The following is a 20707-nucleotide window of genomic DNA, read 5'->3' on the forward strand; positions in this document are numbered from 1 at the left end:
AGGGTATTTGCATTCGCATAACTCTATGTATCCCGAGGGCAGCAAGCAGCAGCAGATTACTTTATATCCCCATAAGGATGAAAACAACATCTGGATCATGGAAAACCAAACTCAGCCATTGGGTGAATATGGAGAAATCGAGGGACCATCTGCCTGGGATAACCTGACTGCTAACCACGTCATAGACGGGTCAGTGATCAAGCTCTATCACACAAGCACTCAACGAAGACTTCATTCCCATGATGTACGCCCACCCGTAACGGAAGAGGAATGGCAGAATGAGGTATCTGCTTATGGCTATGAAGGGTTTGCCGGTGATGCGAACGACTTATTCCGCGTTGAAATTGTCCGATCAATGTCCGATGGTGACGAAGCGCAGAAGCGCATCCGCACAATCCAGACGAAATTCAAACTCGTCCATGTGATGACAGGATGCGTTCTATTTTCGCATAAGGTGAAGCTTCCAGAATGGGGATTTGAGCAGCAGGAAGTTACATGCGCCAAAGGCGGCTCCTTACCCAATAGCATTTGGTATGTTGAGCAAAATGACCATCCAATGCTCGGACCAGATGCCGAGAAGGTCAATTACAAGCTTCCTGGGTTCCTGGGCAAATTCTGGGAACTTCAGAAAGTTATGTGGACAACGAACGCAGGCCTGCTCGATTCACATGCTTGGGATTCCAGACCTCCTTCGTGGCCAACTCTTTTACGCGGTATTAATTTTTGGAGTAGAGAGCACCGCCAGATCTACCTGATGGGGAATCCCCTTATTTGGTGGTCTTCAACTACTGCAATCATTGCCTATGTCATTTTTAAGGCCATTGCCACGCTACGGTGGCAACGCAGCTGCCATGATTATAAAAACGTCACCTTCAAACGATTCGATTATGAGATTGGCCAAACTGTTCTAGGATGGGCTTTCCACTACTTCCCTTTCTATCTTATGGCCCGCCAACTCTTCCTTCATCACTATTTCCCGTCTTTATACTTTGCCATCCTTGCATTCTGTCAGGTCATCGACTATGGCGTCAACAGAATCAGTCTGTCTGGCATGGTGAGCAGCAAACGTGTAATTGGCAAGATATTCATGGTGCTCTTCGTTGTTTTGTCTATTGTGACTTTCACCATGCTCTCGCCCTTGGCGTATGGTAACCCTTGGACTAAAGCTGCATGCCGCAGAGCCAAGCTTCTTGATTCTTGGGATTTTGATTGTAATCTCTTCCATAATGATGTAAGTTTGTTGTAGTGTGGCAATGGGGTGACGTACTCTCTTATTCTTTATTGGTGGCTGCTAACTGGACTGTCGGTATTTAGCTAGCTGATTATCAGAAAGCAAGCTTTGTTGGTGGAACTACACAATCCGTACAGGCAATACCAACTCCCGAGTCGCAACAGCAGCAGCAACAGGTTGTTGACCAGGCGGAAGGAGGAGACAATGCTGCGTTGGTGACCCCTAGACAAAACCTAGCGTCTACCCATCTCGACTCAGTGGTATATCGTGATCAGCATGGAAATATTTTGAATGAAGAGCAAGTTGCAATGCTGGAGAAAAATGGCAACGTTTCATTTGAAACCAGATATGAAACCAAGACACGAATAATCGATGCTCAGGGTCGCGAGGTTAATGGGGAACAACTTGCCCCTTACCACCCCGATGCGGAGGGACAGAATCCCGAAACAGCAGGCCAAGGCGGCATGGTAGGTGAGGTGCCTATTAACAAACCTGCATCCGTCCCTGGTGATGAGAAATCTGTAGAACGGGAGGACGATGGTAAGCCCAGACCCGCAAGTGAAGGCAATGAGGCTACGAAAAAGGATGAAGGAAATTGACGAGTGTATTTTTGTTTTCCATCACCACCCTCAGCTTCCCCCTCTCCCCGCTCCTGGCGCCCCTTCTCCTCCTATTTCTTTTCTTTTTCCTCTTTTCCGTCTAATATCTGTCGTTTAAATACGATATTATATAATGTGCCATTTAAAATATGCGTAGCAGGTTTTTGTTTTGAGGATATGCCGATCAAGACATGTTTCAGTACCGTTCTCTTGCATTGTTTTTCTATTTCCATTTCTTCTTTTTTTATCGAATTTGAGGATTGAGCTTTCCCAACATTTAATTGAATAAATAAATAAGTAAAGAGGAGGCGACCCAGCACGCGTATGACATAGAAATACAGGATGATGTGGAGTGAGCTTGACAGATACAACTTGGGACGATGAGGAGATTTATATGGAAAAATGTCAGAACAATTATTTACAAAGGGCACTGTTCCTCTCAGATTGTATTTTGTTATAAAAAAATATGGCCAACAGACGACCCCAGCTTCTTCTTTTTCTCAATTATGCAATACAAATTCGCTTGCTTTACCAGCAAATCACTCGTTCATTGCGGTGCCTCTTCTTATCTCAATAGTCGTCTTTGCCATACTTATTGAATCGGTCGTGTAGATCCTGCAATATATCGAAACAGTTAGCAATACTTCCAAACACCAGTCAGATATTTCTATGTATACATAGACAGCACCTTTGGCAATGTCACGTTTGGAATGATAACCTCATTCAGAGCGCTGGGGGCTTTCTTGAGCGGCTTCGATGTGTCGCCATGGGGGTGGTATTGGTATTTGTAGTTGGCCTTGGACTCATCCTCCTGCTCCCAGGGCATAGCAGCTTCACCAATTCGAATGTTGCTCTCCGAGGTGATGGTTGTGGGAGAGCTGCCAAGGTACCAGCCAGCAATACCGAAAGCACCGGCCATGATACCCAAGAGGATCTATACCGTCAATAGCAGATGAGATAATAATCAGTCAGAGGTTTCTATACACTGATAGGGAGCAGCAGCATACGTAGAGCTCAGGGTCTCTCTTTGGGGCGTTGTTAAGGCCGGCCTCCTCGATCTTGGATGAGATGCGACGGATTGGCTTTATGGTGGCGGGTGCTCTGAAAGGCTGTCTTAGAGCAGCGCGGCGGGCAAAAGTGGTGGCAATCGACGACATTTTATAGCGTACCCCGGTTACTGAGCTAATTGGGTCAACAGAAGGGTCGTTGTATAGTAATGGACGAGGGTGAGGGCGTAAGTGTGATTCGATATTATATCCCTTTGAAGCAACGAATGTCGGTTTACTCGGCTTAGCTAATGCCGGCTGTCACATGACGTGCGGCATGGCGAGATAGTCACGTGTAATGCTTCTTTTCCACAGCTAAGGGAAGGAAACTTCAGGGCGACGATGAGATAGCTAGAGAACAACAACTTCACTTCTGCTTTATGGGGGTTTTTTTGCTGATAAATTACACACACTCTTTTTCCTCCGTGGTGAGCCTCCTCTAGGGGTGATATTGTTGTTGCGCTCGAGTCCTCATCTACACGCCCTTCCTTTGTTCCCAAATCCGTCGAGGTTTGAGCCCCTGACTAAAAATATCAATACGAGTCCTCGATCGACCACCTCTCCTCCATCCACCCAGTTCTTCCGGCACTATGTCGAGTGCCTATTCTCCAATTCATCTTCCTAAATAACAAAAATGGCTAATCGACAAAGCTCTGCTGCGTCGGATGATCTGCATAACCCACAGCCTGGAGCTATGCCTGATCATGCCGTCAACCCGCCTCGGCCTGTTTCCTATATTTCCACCCACATGACGGATATAGCCTCAGAAGATGGCGATACTTCACGACCTCCCACTGCGATTTCTTCCCAGCCGGCATGGTCGCAGCCTCCGGCCTCCCGACGTGGTCCTCCCCCAACCAGAAATTCAATGACTGCGACCAATCAAGGGACGAGTCGACCCCCAAGCTCCTCGAGCCGAATGAGTAGGACACACATTCCTTCGCTGACTGCCCATGGGTTTTTCCGTCCAATGAGCTCGCAGAGGCTGCAAGCACAACGCAGTGGACGACCAATAAACACTCCCAAGCACCATGGCCCTCCCACCTCAACTGAAGATGGCATGAGCGATGTTGGTAGCCAGAAACGAAGGAGCCTGCTCTCGAACCACACAATACTCTATGGCGGGCCTTCTTCTCACGACAACGAACTCCCGCCGCCATCACGAGGTACCGAATTCACGGACCCTGTTATTACAGATCGTGGAACGTCAAATGCAAGCCCTACAGGAAATACAACCGTGCGAAGCCTTGGTGAGAGTGTAAGGTTACTCCACGATAGGCCACAAATGGCAACACCATCAAACCTCAACTTGGGGAAGAATTATAATAAGCCCAGCAGCCCACAGGATAATGCACAGAAATCACCCATGTCTTTTGGTTCTGGTTTCCTAATGCCTGGCAAAAATGACGGCCCTGATCGGCGTGACTCGAGGAACCATGAAAGACTCTCCTCAGCTGCGTCCACTCCATGTTCCGTATTGCAAAAGGGATTCAAGGCAGAGAACAAGCCAAATTTAGGGAAGAACTATGAATACTTTGCGGGAAACACAGTGTTTTGCGGTGGAGGCAGGTTTCAGAATTCCCGTGATAAACCAGTCAATATCGCGACGGGAATCATAGTAGTATTGCCCGCTGCATTATTCTTCGGATATTCGTAAGTATAAGTTGCGGAATTATCTTCAGGGAATAGTTTACTAACTTTTAGGATAGAGCTCCATGGCTATGGCGCAATGCTTCTCCTGCGATACCTATTATTTTCGCGTACCTCTTCCTTCTCTGCTTTTCTTCCTTCATTCATGCCTCTGTTGTTGATCCAGGAGTAAGATCTAACTATTCTCCGTCCCTGAGATGTTTAACATGTCTATTACGAATCTAACATCCAATTCCCAGATTTTTCCAAGAAATTTGCACCCAATGCCCCCAGCCGATCCAAACGAAGATCCATTAACTCCTGGACCGCCTTCCAATGATTGGGTGATGACAAAGCTTGCAACATCAGACGTAGCGGCCATGGATGTTCCAGTGAAGTACTGCAGAACATGTAATATCTGGCGGCCTCCGCGCTGCTATCATTGCCGTGTCTGCGACAACTGCGTTGAAACCCTAGATCACCACTGTGTTTGGCTCAACAATTGTGTTGGGCGCCGCAACTATCGCTATTTTTTCACCTTTGTCAGCTCTGGAACGATTTTGTCTTTCTTTCTTATGGGTGCAAGCTTGGGGCATTGTCTTGGTTACCGTAACCAAGAGGGAATCTCGTTCAGTGAAGCCATTTCCAAATGCCGGGTTCCTTTTGCCATGTTTTTATACGGCCTCCTCGCAGCACCATACCCCGCGTCGCTTTGGGCATATCACTTCCTTTTAATGGGCAGAGGCGAAACGACCCGAGAATACCTTAATTCCCATAAGTTTCCCAAGGAAGATCGACACAGACCATTTACCCAGGGCAATATTCTCAGGAATTGGATCGCCGTGCTTTTGCGGCCTCGACCCCCAACTTATGCCCAGTTCAAGAGACGGTACGAAGAAGGGGACCAGCGTTTTGAGGCCGAGAAGCGCAAGTACAGAGCGCGTGACCTGGAAGCACAGACTGGCGAAGGAATGGAAATGCAGGGAGTTCCCAATGGACCTGCCTCTAATAAATAAACCCACCAATGGTTGATCCATTAGTACTGAAAACCTCCACGCTCTTTTCACATTTATATTATATCTTCATTTCCTTCAAAAATCACCGCATCACAGAATTCGGTGATACGAAGGCGACATCACTGACGTGAGCTAATACTTTTTTTTTATCATCGTTATTCACTTTGTGATTCCCCGTCTCTATACTTACAGCTTCTATTCTCTCCCTGACCACTTTTATTTCCTTTCTTATGCCAACCGGTCTTAATTTTCGACCCCACCACCTCCAACTTTTTAAGTGATTTTCCCTAATGTTCGATATGAGCGAGATGTTCGATGGCGTTGCTAGAATTAAATTAATTAGGCTTCATACCCGTGTTGCTTGATGGATGCCTGTTCCTTTTCACACTTACAACTTCATTGGCCCCTCACGGGGTAAACTTTTTGATACCAATCCGGCGATGTTGAATTGGAATTAATTTTTTTTATTGTGTCTCAACAGCTTCTTTTTAGTATTTTTTTCTACATTCGGCGCTTGATATCAAGCCTAACCTCGATTGAGAGATGTATCGGTCACACTACATTCATAGATTCCTTATGTTTTTGGAGTTTTTGTATCGCAAGAATACACCCATACCACGCACCATTGTGAGCACAGAGGCATTTTCTGAGAAATGCCCGTTTGTCCTGAGAAGGAATCGGAAGAGCAAAAAGCATGCGAGCCGGTAGAGATAGTACTAGCTACACAAAGTAAGGAAGGACGACATATGTATAACAGTGTAGGATATCGTAATAAGGGGCTGGATTGGCCTGGTCAGCGCCCTCTCTGCATGGATAACCCCTGACAAAGCCACGGCTATACCAACTCCACGCAATCCCACCTCCTAACACCATTTTCTCTCGGTGTTTATCGCCCCTCTACCGTCTCTAATCAAACATACCCATCTGACAACCCATGAAACGCGCTTCAACCCGTTAATACCCACGCGTAGCGAAAGTCTACCTAGTGTTTAGCGCCACGGCCCGCTCCGCAGACGCCAACTACCCATCTCTCAGCTGTCAACACGTATACCTTTTCAATTGTTCCCTTTCCATGAGAATCGAGCAAGAAATTATTTTCCTGTCCTACGAGATTCCTCCCGCCCCATTCCCCCAGGAGGAGGAAGGTACGATTTCGTAAAAAATCAACCGATGGCGCGTCTCTCGCGGGCTTCCGGGGTATCCCCGTCCCCACCCGTTTCCGTTCCAGATTCCGATGCGGCACTGACAACATCAACTTCCACCGAACAACATCTACTAACGCCCGCTACGAGTCTGTCGGAATCTTCCAGTATGAGTGGTACTCCTGTGATGGGTGTGGAGATAAATGACACAGAGGGGACTGTGACTGCGGAGAGGCGTTCTCGACGCGTCACGCGTTCGTCGCTGGTGATAGCTGTAGGGGGCGGTGTGGTGCGCGAGGAGCGAAGACATATTATGAGCAGCGATGATGAGAGAGTTACGCATCATCCGTTGCATTCGAATCCGCTGCTGCATGAGGGGGATGATGGTGGTGTTGAACTTGAGGAGGAGGAACAGAACCAAAAGACCACGAAGAAAGGGAACGAGACGCAATCGGGCCAAAACGAGTTGGGGAAAAGAGCTGTGAGCAGAAAAGGGAAAGGAAGTAGTGAAAATGGGTCTCGGAGACGGTCTTCGCGTTTGGTCCTGTTGGAGAAAACTAATGAGACAGTGGGGAAAGCTTCGCCGGTACCTGGGAAGAGGTCGCGGGGGGCTATGTTGAAGGGTAAAGATAGACTGAAGGTCATAAATAGACGGGCCAGTCTACGCCCGAGGGATGTCGTATGTGAGAAGGCTGCTCTCTCAACTAGGCCTCCATCTACAGCTGATGGTCCGGCTATGAAGAAACGACGCGTGTCTAAGGGTGATGCTATGGTCCCCAAAAAGTCATCAGATACCAGTGCCATTGACGATACGCGGCCGCCCAAGCGGACAACGCAAAAGAAGTGGCTTTCACATGGTCTATATGCGGGGCAGGATCGTTACTTTGATCCCAGGCTTACAGAGGAGAAGAACCGGCTTAAATTTGGAAAACAGAATGCAGAGGACAGGAAGAAGACTTTCCCATTGCCGATGTTTGCGGGAGAGAGGCTGATTGAGGATGGCAGAGATTTCAAGTTGCCTTTTGATATATTCTCACCACTACCCCCTGGCCAGCCGAAACCGGATGAGTGGCGGAAGACTAATAAGAGTGTGTCACATCTTCATTATTTTCCCCCATCCTCTGTAGTGGTACTAATCGTGGGTAACTAGATGTATTCGTCGGCGATGCGGCTTGCATATGGAAAGCGATCAAACTCAGAGAGCGTTCTACATGCATGTGTACTCCTGAGTTAGGTTGTGATGAGAACTGCCAGAATCGGTACATGTTCTACGAATGTGATGACAACAACTGTAAACTGGGTGCTGAACTGTGTGGCAATCGAAGTTTCGAAGGGCTGCGCCAGCGCATCAAGATGGGTGGCAGGTATAACATTGGCGTTGAGGTAATCAAAACTGCGGACCGTGGATATGGGGTACGCAGCAATCGGACTTTTGCGCCTAACCAGATAATTGTGGAGTACACCGGTGAGATTATCACTCAGGAGGAGTGTGAGAGGCGCATGAGGACTGTGTATAAGGATAATGAGGTTTGTCTCTATACCTGTTTGCTATCAAGGGAAGAATATCTTTTTGTGTATTGACTTGTGAATTCGTTTAGTGTTATTATCTTATGTATTTTGATCAGAACATGATCATCGATGCCACCCGGGGCTCCATTGCCCGGTTCGTTAATCATTCCTGCGAGCCGAACTGTAGGATGGAAAAGTGGACAGTTGCCGGAAAACCGCGCATGGCCCTATTCGCTGGTGAAAATGGGATCATGACTGGAGAAGAGCTCACCTACGATTACAACTTCGAGTAAGTATTTGCTCCTTGCCTTTGCCAGGTTTGATGGGTCACTGACTGTCATACCCTTTTTCCAGTCCCTATTCTCAAAAAAACGTACAGCAATGCCGCTGTGGAGTGCCGACATGTCGTGGCGTGTTGGGCCCCAAGCCTAAAGACTCTAATAGGCCCCGCAGCGAGAAGCAGACAAATTCAAACCTGTCTCAAGAGCCAAGGAAAATTTCGGCAGTGGGTAAGAAGCGGAAACGGGAGAAAGTCCTCGACGAATCCTCCACGTCGCACCTCAACAAAAGAAAAAAGATTCTCAAGCCAGCATCGAAAGCACTCAAGCCTAGCATCAAGAAAGCTGTAGCCAGCACCCGACCAGCCACTAATTCAAATAAAAGGGCGAAAGCGAAACCCAAGCCCAAGACCAAAACCTCTGCTATCACTACTGTCAAAGCCAAATCAGTTCCAACTAAGAAATCTAAAGTCAGACCCCGCGCCACAATATCGAGAACAACCCCCGCAAAACAGAAGACTCAGAGATCTGCAGCGAAGACCCCATCCCAGACGCAGCCGCAAGGCAACACGAAGCTCAACCGACCTTCCAAAAAGCTAAACTCCATTTCTGCTGCGCGCGCCGCAAGTAGGACCCCAGCTGCTATGAGACGGTTCCTGGAAGCAGGGAAAATGAATCATAAAAAAGAAGACGACGCGAAGGAAACCACATCCTTGTCTTCTCGGAGTTTAACTTCGAAGGCAAAAGCTGAAGTGTCCGTGACGCAGAGGAGATATACGATGAACAACCCTGGCAAACAGTCTAAGATTAGTAAAACTGTGAAGAGAATCGTTGGGACCATGAGACGGTAGAAAATCTGCTTGATTTGAACGGAATTCACGTTTGTTTTCTTAACGATTTCAAAATGTTTATTTCTCTTGGTTTTGGCCTTATTCGCGGTTTTTTGGTAGATGTACATTGAATATTTATTGTCTGATCTTGTGCATAGAACATTGGTTTCCTCTTTTAACATTTTGTTCTCGTCGGTCTCTCGAACTAATGGGTCTTTCTCCATACGTTTGTGTTAGGGATGCTAGATTTTGAATATTTAAACGTTTTAGTGCTAGCTTGGGATGATGCGGAGAGTGAATCTGGGTAGTTGAAGTGTCGGAAATAATGTGAAATTGGCGATGGGATATTTCAATTTTATGGCTGAAATTGCAGAGTGAATTTGTGGGGCGGTGCTGCGGAAGGATGATATGAATATATACAGATCTGTACATCCATGGTGCTTCATGTGGGAGCAGGCCAATAAAACAACAAAACCACTCGGCCAATTAGCGGTTACGGACGCTCCTCGAGCAAGGTCACGTTTTGAGGATGTTCCCCTCTCGGCTGAGCTAACCCAGCATCGCACCAGCATGCTTGGATTCTAAGAAGATTCAATGACTTGTCGAAGGCCCATTTTGCGTTTCTCAAGCTTTACACGGTATTCTGCTCCATTGAGGGAAGTATGTAATATCAAGGCGGCACATAGCTTTCTTGGTGCGAGATTAGCTTCTGGTGCGAGCTTAGCTTCTTCGGATTGAACATGAGCAGCATTTCGCCAAAGACAATGGAAAACAACAGTGACTGGCAGCCCGGGTTGAGCTATATGTCTGATGGTGTAAGCGGTGACCAAGACGAGAGTGCCCAAGAAGGACAAGCAGACGATTCGAGGAAGAGGAAGCGATTAACGATAACAACGTATGTATCTTCATTTCAAGAGGATGTTTTACTCATGAATCTCTCTTCCCCGAAGCATATTGGCTCAAAAACTAACCTTGTGAGCATTGGCTGCTTTGTATGCCCAGGAGTTGTGAGCTATGCCGAACAAGAAAAGTTAAATGCGACCGCGCAGAGCCCAGCTGCGGCTGGTGCACCCGTAATAGTCGCGTCTGTGTCTACAGGGAGAGGCAACGACCTGGGTTTCGATCCGGATACGGCCGCGAGCTCGAGCAGAAGATCAACAGGCTCGAAGCCATGTTGCAGTTGCTAGGACGGCGTCTAGAGCTCCACATTGTTGAGCATGAATCTGAGCGGGATTCACGACCACCTCCACAGCCTCAGCTGCCAACAACTCGGAAATTCACCCCTGATTCTGAGCTCCGTCGATCTGCTCCAGTTGACATTTCGTCAGGGGAGGCGTCATCCAGTGTTGAGAATCGGCATGTGGATGGAGTAGAATATGAGAGAGCGCAGCCGCCTGGAGCAATTTCCGTGCAATCTCTGACGAAAGTGAATGCTCTGGAGAGCACGGGCAACCAGGAATCTTCTGGTGCTATTGGCTTAACCATTGCCGGATTACATGAAACCATCTTTGAGCTAGATTTGCCGCCGCAAGGTACACTGTATACGATTGTTGACTTATATTTCAAGCACGTCAATCCATGGTGTCCCATTCTTGACCGAAAGGCGACGCTCGATAGACTTTTTGGATCTTCCGTGCCAGATGAGGCTGGCCGTGTCCTTCTGTATGCTATTGTCCGGACAACACTACGGTTTTACAGGGATCATAGCTTAACATCAAGATGGCGCGGACAATACGATACTATCTCGAAACAGAAGATTTTGCTCTATGCCTTCGAGAATACTAACATTGATGCGCTACAGGCTCTTATGATCCTCGCGTTGGATGTACTTGGCAAATCGTACGGGCCACAGAGCTGGACACTGCTAAGCATGATAGTGAGGAATGTTATACAGCTTGGGCTTGGGACGGAGAGGGGAGTGACTCTTGGGCCTCCTAGCTATCAATCGGTAGGCACTCTACAAGAGTTTGCCCTGCCTCAACCAACTTCTTGGATTGAAAATGAAGGGCGCAGACGGTTGTTTTGGATGACATACATCTTGGATCGATATGCATGTGTCGAGGCCGGCTCTGATTTTACGCTTGATGAACGGCAAACAGATCGACCGTTACCTTGCAGATACGATTTATTTTCCAAAAACCAAGCGGTTGAAACTAGACGGTTTTTTGGACCCGGAAGACCAGAGTTTACAGTGAACCACGCCGAGAATCTGGGTAGCTTCTCCTATCACTGTGAGGTTCTACGAATCTTAAGTCGTATCCACAAATTCCTGCGCAACCCCATTGATATTGTCTCACCGGTGGACTTCGAGAAATGGCAAGCTACGTATCGCGGACTAGACCGCGAGCTTGACAGGTGGCTTTACAGTCTACCAGACGGTTACAGTCGGATTTCTCAACTCTGTCATTCAAGCCCCACCAGTAGGATATCTAATTGGATCATGCTTCATGCAGCCTTTGTGGTTTCCGTCTTGCGACTGCATTCTTGCGCTGCCTATCCAATAGTACGCTCACAAATTTTCGCCCCGTCGTATAGTGCGATGCAACGCTGTATTGCCGCAGTTGAGAGTTTACGTGAGATCGTCCAAGATGTCGTTAATACGGGGATGTTGGACCTTCTTGGGCCTCATTTTGCCTTCTCGCTGTGGGTTTCGGCGAGAGTGTTGTTGGTTGATGCCTCAGTCATGAATACCGATATTAATCCCAACATCTGGTTTTTCCTGTCAACACTGGAGAAAATGGGACAGTTTTGGGGAGTCGCCAAGAGATACTCCCAGATTCTAGAGCGCATACTACAAGAGTATCAAGAAGCAAAGCGTGTGGCTCTGACTTCACCTACATCCTCATCATCACATTCTCCCCAATCGTCGGGACCAAAATCTCTCAGGGATATGCGGCGGTGAGCTTCAATTCATCCGCGAATTCACCAAGTATATGTTAGGTCACAACTAATTCTTCTTCACAGAAACGCATACGACCTCAGCATTCTCCTAGCCCGAAGATCTGCCTCAGCCCTCCAACTACCGTCCGTAAAAGTCCCCGCATCAAATGAACTTGAATATTACGAAGTCTTCGACTTCTTCAACTATCCGCGGCCATCCGTGGTCGTTGTAAACCACCACCCTCCACTTACAACAACTAGCGCTGGCTCAAAGCAATTGGAAACTAACGGCCTTGAAAGCTGGGCAAGACCGAAAACTCATTTCGTATCAACAAACTTCACATATTCGCGTACAGACCCCGACTGGCTCGCCTTCCAGCCTCCACAGGATTAGAATAATGGGACGCCGTCATCACGCATGCTTTCTGTATGCCGGTACATTAATTTTATGGGCACAGTTTGCGCACAACCTTCCGAGCCTATCTCTCCTCACCTAGAACTGGGCATTTTTCCGCGTACTTATGTTTCCGTCATGTTCAATGGGCAATGTCATTATTATTGACTAAGTCGTGCCAGAGCAGGCCCCTCAATTCGTTTAATAGTCACGGAGAGTTGAAGACGCTAAATTATGCTTGTTCTCAGACGGGAAGATGCGTATTCGATCGGACTGGCGATGTTCCCTTTGCGATACTGACCTGATACACACCCACTCACCTTCTACACTTCTTGCCATTGGTTCGACGTTCGGGCTTGGTGACCCCGAGGGTCAACGGCATGTTTGAGAGCGGCATTTCAGCTCAAGGTGCCAGCACGAACCGCAAATCCAATCGAGAGCACCGACAAATATTTCGAGCCAATCGGCTCACTTTTTTGGTGGGGATTTCTGGATTGTTCGTTGCTGCTGCTGATGACGACAGCTTATTCTAACTCTTATAGAAAGGGTCGAGCACAAATTTTCAATCCACATATGTATGTACGTTCATCTACCTCGCGTTGAAAACTTTTTCCAGACAACGGCGATGCACGATATTGATTTCTGTGGATGTGGGCGGTTTTATTTGGGAACAAGGTGGATCGACAGAACTCAAGAAGTCTCTCTCGCATGTTTATCACTACATATTCCTATCGCCACGCATTGGCAGGGGGCTACTGGTGAACTATGCGCACTGCACGTGTTGTACCAGAACTAGAAGTATTGGGCCGCTCCACCGTACTTTTACCTGCGCATAAGTATCATGATTTCTAGGTGGCCTTTTTTTTTTTTTTTTTTTTTTTTTTCGGTTTCCTGCTGGTGATTATTTTAACTACGTTTCGTTGTTATTAGCGAGAAGTGTGACGAAGATAGATGCTGATAGAGAGTCAAGTTGCGAGAGAGTGGCAGCAAATAGGAAACTTGGCATTGTGGTATCTCGGGCTACGACTGGTCAAAAACCCAACAAAAACTTGCAATAGAATACATGACAGCCCTCAATTAGCCCAGCCTTTGCACATCTGTACAGCCTTCTCCCATCTAGAGAATTTGGTAGCAGCCTCTTCCTTGGTAATAGCGGGCGTGAACACGGTGCAGCCGTCTATGTTTATGGTCTTTAATTCTTCGAGCCCTTGCCAGACGCCAACAGCCAATCCTGCAGCAATCGCAGCCCCCAGAGCTGTGGTTTCGCGCATTGCTGGTCGATGAACCGGGATAGATATGATATCGGATTGTGTCTAATGTTTTACAGATATGTGGCTTGTTATTTGCTGCGTGGCCTAAGCATATCAAGGGGAAGAGGAAACAAATCATATTCCTTACCTGCATCGTCAAATCACTATTACACATGCCTCCGTCGACCGCCAATTCTGTCAATTTATGGCCACTGTCCTTCTCCATGGCATCGAGAATGGCTTTAGTTTGGAAACAGGTCGCCTCAAGCGTCGCACGTGCTACATGTCCGCGTTTTGTGAACGTAGTAATTCCAAACATTGTCCCACGCGCGTCATCCATCCAGTACGGGGCAAACAAGCCGCTAAAGGCTGTTACAAAAACCAGGCCACCATTGTCCTCCACTGTCTCGGCCAGAGCGCTTATATCGCTGGACTTATCTATGAAGCCAAAATTGTTTACTAAGAATTTAACGCTGGATCCGCCAACGGCAATACTCCCTTCAAGCGCATACATAACTTTCCCATTGAAGTCGAAAGCGACGGTGGTGAGGAGGCCGTGTTTGGATATAACAGGGGTTTCCCCTATGTTGTATAACAGGAAGCAACCTGTGCCGTATGTATTTTTCGCCAGGCCAGGAGTGAATGCCTTTTGGCCAACAAGTGCGGCAGATTGATCCCCCAGACAGCCTGTGATACGGAAGCCTTTTAGGACCGTGGAAGCTAGGGAGCCGTATCCTTCTGGGTCTGATGAATGGATTATTTTGGCTAAATGGACTTTCTCGCGATCTATGCGGAAGAACTCAATGAGTTGCTCATCATACTGGAGTGTTGTGATGTTCATAAACATTGTCCTTGAAGCATTTGTAGGATCGGTGACATAGACATTTTTCTTTGTTCCGCCGTTGAGCTTATATATGAGCCATGTATCAATGGTCCCAAAGGCGAGGGTTCCCTTTTCATATGCTTCTTTGGCCTTTGGTACATTTTCGATAATCCACAGCAGTTTGCCAACAGATGGGTAGGTTGACAAGGGAAGTCCACAGAGGGCCTGCAGGTCATTTCCCCCAAGGCGTTTTTTCAACTTGCGAACAAGTGCCTGCGTGCGCGTGTCTGTCCATACGATCGCGTTGTAGAGCGGCTCCCCTGTGTCTTTGTCCCATACCACAGTTGTTTCTCGCTGGTTTGTAATTCCGATGGCCTTGATAGCCTTTATACTGTGGCCCTGGCTCTCAAATGAAGCAACGGCGCCATCGATGCATTTTTCAACGGATGATATTATTTCCAAGGGGTCGTGTTCATGCCAGCTGTGAAATTTCTTCATCAGTCTCATTGCCCTTTCAAGGTAGAATAGATATAGCAATAGCCATTTTCGTGTGGTTCAGATATCAATGTATGTGGCCATGTATACTGACCCAGGCTGAGGATATATTTGCCGGAATTCGAGCTGGTGCGATGCAACAACGTCTCCAGCCGCGCTGAATATGAGGAATCTCGAGCTTGTCGTCCCTTGGTCGATGGAACCCAAGAAAGTCTGACCGATGCTGCCCATGCTCAGCGGCCAGCCAGAAGCAGTATTGTCTTAAAGGCGTGCGTTTGCTGTGAGTGAGGTAGTGGTAGCGGTTATCTCGGGTTATCTCGGTGCTAGTATGAGAGGGAAATGTCTATGTGGGAACGAACTGGGAGGTCTCTCTATATAATGGATGACGCGCAACAGCTACTTGTACGACTTACATCAACACCAGATGTTCTTTTTTGATACCAGGCCCTTCATACAAAGTGATTGGGGCAGATTGGCTTTTGGCGGGGGTTGTCGAAAGAATCAACTAGTTCTAGCATGTGGGCACAGCAGCTATAGTGACAAATGTGTCAAATGGTTTTTTTATACTAGTGTTACAATGTACACACACCAACCATATTCATTCTATTTGTAATTGAACAGAGCGTGTTGATTATTAGAAAGCAATGAATTGCTAGATATCATCTTCAATATATATCATCACTGTGATAAGATAGCACTATAATCACTAGATTATTCATAGCAAAAAGCCAACATAACCATTTGTTAAATGGTTGTGCTCATAGTGATATATATATACCCATGGGTGTGGTGGTGTGGCCACCCAACCCACCACCTATACACTGCGACCGCCAGCCGCAGCATAGTGTGGGAACCACATCACTAGATATATCACTAGATATCATTGCTAGATATCATCGCTAGGTATTATTGCTAGGTATTATCGCTAGGTATTATTGCTAGGTATTATTGCTAGGTATTATCGCTAGGTACTATCGCTAGATATACAATTGATAGATATCATTGTCAATATATATATATATAAATTGTGGTTTCCACACTATGCTGTGGCTGATGGTTGCAGTGTATAGTGGTAGATTGAATGGCCACACCCATGGGAATATATATATATCATTGATGTATATCATTGATAACTATCATCATCTATAAATATCATTGCTAGATATCATCACTAAATATAATAAGCTAGCACTATGATAACTAAATTATTCATATCAAAAAGTCAACATAACCATTTATTGGATGATTGTGCTCATAGTGATATATATATATATATATATATCCATGGATGTGGGTGGTGTGGTCCAGTTCACAGCAAATGTGACCACTCAATCCATTATCTATACAACCACCAGCCCATAGTGTGGAAACCACAATTTATATATATATATTGACAATGATATCTATCAATTGTATATCTAGCGATAATACCCAGTGATAATACCTAGTGATAATACCTAGTGATAATACCTAGCAATGATATCTAGTGATGATATCTAGTGATGATATCTAGTGATGTTATCTACAATGATGCAAATTCACTGTTTTAAAATGTGCTTAGAGAATTCAAGATGCAGTGCTTTCTAGTATAAATTTCTATCAATAAGTGTCTGTAAGTGGAATTAAGTAATTACAGTGGAAAACATCAAAAAAACCCATTTGACACATTTGTTACTATAGGCTGCTGTAGTGGGATCTGATTTACCAGTGGAAGGTTAAGCAACCACCATCGCATTAGTCCCGAACCTAAACCTTGTTACAAACCTTGCCCCTGTTAACGCATATTCTAACCTCAGAAACAAGAATCTCTTGGAATCCCGCTCGATAATATACTTGTTTTCGGCGTTGTACAGCGTAACATTGGGTGAGGGTAATTCGTCTTCAATTCGTTGCTCTCTGCATTTGCGTGGGGCCTGATCGACTCTGGGTCTGGACAAACCGAGGCTGTACGAACCGATGCTACGAGTAGAAACCAATGCTACTATGACAAACCGATGCTCGACAAACGGATGCTACAATCGCCACACAAAGCGCATCTACATGTTGCTTGAGCAGCACGCTACCGGAATTACTAATGGGCTTGCAGACATCCGTGTTACTAGTAGCGTCCCCGTACTCTCGGGTTATCATGACCGACAGCGCGCAGTTCAAACCCCCGAGGCACCGGGGGTTCTTATTTATGGCCGCTTCCGGGAGGAGATAGCTGGCTCTCTTACCTAGGAATTGTCAACTAGATGGGGGACTTCGTAGGACAGAAGATATCTTTGTGCTATGGCCGTGTTGTAACAGCCGCTGTGCCACGGGACTGGTCGGTACGGTTTACCCGGATCAAACGGTGACTTGAATAACCCCCAGAGCTTCCTGTTCAGTTCGTTCGCGTGGCAACCATGTTCCAGAGTGGCAATCGTGCGCGTTGGACTAACTATAAGTACCCTATGCCGACTCGTAGCGAACGGGAACAGACAGGCAAAACTCACTCCACAATTACCGGCATCAATTGTGGTACCCTCTGTTTCTTTGGTCCGTGTACCAACCCCATAATCTGTGTACCAACCCCATAACAAAGTCCATCTGCGGGGTATCCCAATTGCATCCGTGCCGCCAAAGCTTTCCCCAGCCGCTACTCCGTGCGCTGCGGCCATCCCTAACGCCTTCTTCCATACATAAATTCTGGGTGCACAGGCCCACGCTGCTAAAATGGAGGCGGAACAGCCTCTCTGGTATCGGATTCGATATAAGCTACGAGAACCGTTCGCTGAATTCGTTGGTGTCTTTATTCTGGTTCTTTTCGGAGATGGCTCTATAGCTCAGGTCATTCTAAGTAATAGAAAGAACGGAGATTACCAGTCGATCAATTGGGGTTGGGGGTGAGTTACCTTCTTACGCTTTTTGTCTCAAACCCCCCCTTGAGCTACCTGGGATAAAAGAGAAAAAAGTTGCCATGAAAAGATCCTGGATCTAGCATCAGTTCAGCTGACAGCTGACATAATTGACAGGCTTGGTCTGATGCTCGGGGCCTACTGCTCAGGTATATCAGGGGCCCACCTAAACCCAGCCGTTACTCTCGCAAACTGCATATTTCGCAAATTCCCATGGAGGAAATTCCCCGTGTATGTGATCGCTCAGATGTTGGGTGGATTCCTTGCCGCTGGGATCGTCTATGGGAACTATAGATCCGCTATTGATGTTTTTGAAGGAGGCGTTGGTATCCGTACTGTGGGCCTCGAAACTTCCACCGCGGGCATCTTCTGTACATATCCGGTCAGTTTCCTGACCAAAACAGGCCAGTTTTTTTCTGAACTTATCGCCAGTGCGATCCTTATGTTCTGTATCTTTGCTTTGCTCGACAACAATAACAATGGCGCTGGCAATCTCACCCCATTGGGTTTGTTCTTCGTGATCTTTGGCATAGGTGCCTGCTTTGGTTGGGAGACGGGATATGCGATCAATCTTGCGCGAGACTTTTCACCACGGTTGCTGTCATATATAGTAGGATATGGCCCTGAGGTATGGTCTGCTGGGAATTATTACTTTTGGGTATGGCTATCCTCTTTTGCACCTGCTAGTGCTCGTGTCAGGAATCTGTTAGGCTCTACCAGTGCTGATCTTTTATTCTCCAGGTTCCAATTGTTGCACCATTCGTTGGATGCACGCTAGGCGCGTTCCTCTATGACGTTCTACTGTATACAGGGGAAAGTCCCATCAACACCCCCTGGATGGGGTCCGATCGTCTGCTGCGACCAACACCCGAGGTATGGTCAAATACGAAATCAACAGCCTAGCAAACGACTGCGGATCTGCGTTTATTATTTAGCATCTTTCAGTGTCTATCACATACGACCATTGGGAGTGGAAAACAGGGCTTCCCGTCCGCTCAGCCATACTTAAGCCGCTCGCCGGCCGGTTAGTAGTTGGGTGGGTGACCACCAGCGAATCCCGGCTGTTGTATGTTTTTGCTCATCACCTCTCTCTGCCTGTTCCCAGTATCACCCTGTCGCCGCTTTTTTGCACCCTCCTTCACTTGAACTTCAAGGGGTACATGGGAATTGTCCCCGCATGGATCCAGGCAGTCGTGTGCAATGTTCCAGGATTCTACAGGATACCTATATGAACATCACACCAGCGATCACACTCGCGGGTGCTGTTGTGGACTCATTGACCTAGCTACCTCATTTCCCCTCCCTCTCGACTAACATGGCAATCGCATCTCGTCTAATCTTGCCTCCCTTTTCTCCCGCCCGCTACGCCCTCTCTCTCTCAGGAACTTCAGTCTCCATTTTGTCCCGCTCTTCTTTTTTTTTTTTTTTGCCTGATGTTTGCCCATATACATCCATTTCTTTTTCACTAATGCATCTGAATCATCTAGCATCTATGGGAAATCACTGATCTCTGACTGAGCGGCCAACCACCTTGGAAGTCCCCCATGCCCAACTTTGTGTCACTGTGTCAAGTGGTGGATGCCATGACTTCCAGTGTCTGGTGTCCCTGGAAGCATTGCTTGATGTTGATCTTGATGAGGACATAGTGTTTTGAAGCAGATGGTCAAGATTTTGGGAAATTATTCTCAGATTGAAAGTTGCTTGATGGTGAATCCAGGGTGGTGATGGACTCTGCGTCGCTGAGGCTTCTAAATGGCGGCGTAATTAACTGCACTATGGAGTTTATTGGAAGCCAGTTTAAAATGGTTGGCAATCTTGAGCAATGAGTTGCTGCAGCTGCAGGATCAGTTTTGATGTCATCATCCAGGTTTTCCCCTCAGTTGGTATGAATGTGTGACTGCTGCAAAAATAATATTTCTGTGCTGCAATATCTGTACAATTACTTCAATGTTGCATACAGTTGCTTTTCTATCTAGCTCAAAAAGGGGAGGTAACATGCTCAAAAATCTGGAATGGCTCAGCCATATATCTCTGCTTGCCCATTTGCTTTCTGATGACACAGATTTAAGAATTTCATGTGAGTTTTGTAGTTGGAATACTCCAAGGAAGAATTCCATGGGAAGGGGTGAAAAGAGCTGATGATGAGCCTATTTGGGGTAACTTCTATTAGAGGGTAAATATATATGTTTCTATAGAATCTTGACCACTTGCTCTTCAGGCTGTTCTCGACACTAATGTGCCCATCTTGACTTCTTGTTCAACCTTCACCTTCTTCTTGCGTGACACAAGTGAGTGGGCATTCCACATCATTGACACAACCTCTATTAGCTGTCTAAGATATCTCAGGTCAAAAGATAGTGATTTTCTCAATTCTTGACACTGCTTAGTTTTGGTGTCAAATCGTAAACAGCCTTGGCCATCTGATCTGATTACCTGATGCCACTAGGTGACCAAAGACGAACGAGATCGGGCCCCGTACCAACCGGAATAGCTCTCTGCATGGTCGACCGATTTATTAACCAAGCATAATTATTGTTCTTTGACATTGAAGTGAGCAGCTACTTCTTTTTCATTCAAATACGTACTCTTTGTTTCTGCCACTATTCAAAACGGTAGGAATTTTCATATCTCCGGCTGATGTCCGCCTCAAGCCCATATCGATGGCGAGTAAAGAAGCATGGAGTCTCGGCCAGGAACGAGGCAAAC

General features: G+C 46.8%; 7 protein-coding genes across 7 annotated transcripts in view; 5 read left to right on the forward strand and 2 right to left on the reverse strand.

Annotated features, from left to right (window-relative positions):
• Positions 1–1830, forward strand: part of HCBG_07663 (dolichyl-phosphate-mannose-protein mannosyltransferase 1) — a gene marked incomplete at both ends in the record, with an annotated part of 3063 nt that extends 1233 nt beyond the window's left edge. Inside the window, 2 exons of the mRNA XM_045434712.1 lie at positions 43–1231; positions 1315–1830. Coding sequence (XP_045284018.1) covers positions 43–1231; positions 1315–1830 — 1705 coding nt within the window. The remainder of the gene's footprint in view (positions 1–42; positions 1232–1314) is intronic.
• A 223-nt stretch (positions 1831–2053) lies between these two features.
• Positions 2054–3055, reverse strand: HCBG_07664 (uncharacterized protein; the record flags this gene model as incomplete). The annotated part of the gene is made up of 3 exons (XM_045434713.1): positions 2054–2445; positions 2519–2764; positions 2838–3055. 3 exons carry the CDS (start codon positions 2985–2987, stop codon positions 2401–2403), a joined length of 441 nt encoding a protein of 146 aa, XP_045284019.1.
• Positions 3056–3510: 455 nt separating this feature from the next.
• Positions 3511–5521, forward strand: HCBG_07665 (palmitoyltransferase erf2; the record flags this gene model as incomplete). Its single annotated transcript, XM_045434714.1, has 3 exons — positions 3511–4529; positions 4586–4694; positions 4766–5521. 3 exons carry the CDS (start codon positions 3511–3513, stop codon positions 5519–5521), a joined length of 1884 nt encoding a protein of 627 aa, XP_045284020.1.
• Positions 5522–6691: 1170 nt separating this feature from the next.
• On the forward strand, positions 6692–9301 carry HCBG_07666 (uncharacterized protein; the record flags this gene model as incomplete). Its single annotated transcript, XM_045434715.1, has 4 exons — positions 6692–7751; positions 7814–8190; positions 8262–8461; positions 8527–9301. The coding sequence occupies 4 exons, from the start codon at positions 6692–6694 to the stop codon at positions 9299–9301; spliced, it is 2412 nt and encodes an 803-aa protein (XP_045284021.1).
• A 719-nt stretch (positions 9302–10020) lies between these two features.
• HCBG_07667 (uncharacterized protein) lies at positions 10021–12554 on the forward strand (the record flags this gene model as incomplete). The annotated part of the gene is made up of 3 exons (XM_045434716.1): positions 10021–10175; positions 10283–12178; positions 12245–12554. The coding sequence occupies 3 exons, from the start codon at positions 10021–10023 to the stop codon at positions 12552–12554; spliced, it is 2361 nt and encodes a 786-aa protein (XP_045284022.1).
• Positions 12555–13627: 1073 nt separating this feature from the next.
• On the reverse strand, positions 13628–15353 carry HCBG_07668 (glycerol kinase; the record flags this gene model as incomplete). Its single annotated transcript, XM_045434717.1, has 3 exons — positions 13628–13867; positions 13953–15108; positions 15217–15353. 3 exons carry the CDS (start codon positions 15351–15353, stop codon positions 13628–13630), a joined length of 1533 nt encoding a protein of 510 aa, XP_045284023.1.
• Positions 15354–17819: 2466 nt separating this feature from the next.
• HCBG_07669 (aquaporin) lies at positions 17820–19286 on the forward strand (the record flags this gene model as incomplete). Its single annotated transcript, XM_045434718.1, has 4 exons — positions 17820–17989; positions 18119–18629; positions 18743–18874; positions 19107–19286. The coding sequence occupies 4 exons, from the start codon at positions 17820–17822 to the stop codon at positions 19284–19286; spliced, it is 993 nt and encodes a 330-aa protein (XP_045284024.1).
• Positions 19287–20707: the final 1421 nt, after the last annotated feature.

This window comes from Histoplasma capsulatum (genome assembly GCF_000150115.1).
Source record: "Histoplasma capsulatum G186AR genomic scaffold supercont2.14, whole genome shotgun sequence".
Taxonomy (NCBI): domain Eukaryota; kingdom Fungi; phylum Ascomycota; class Eurotiomycetes; order Onygenales; family Ajellomycetaceae; genus Histoplasma; species Histoplasma capsulatum.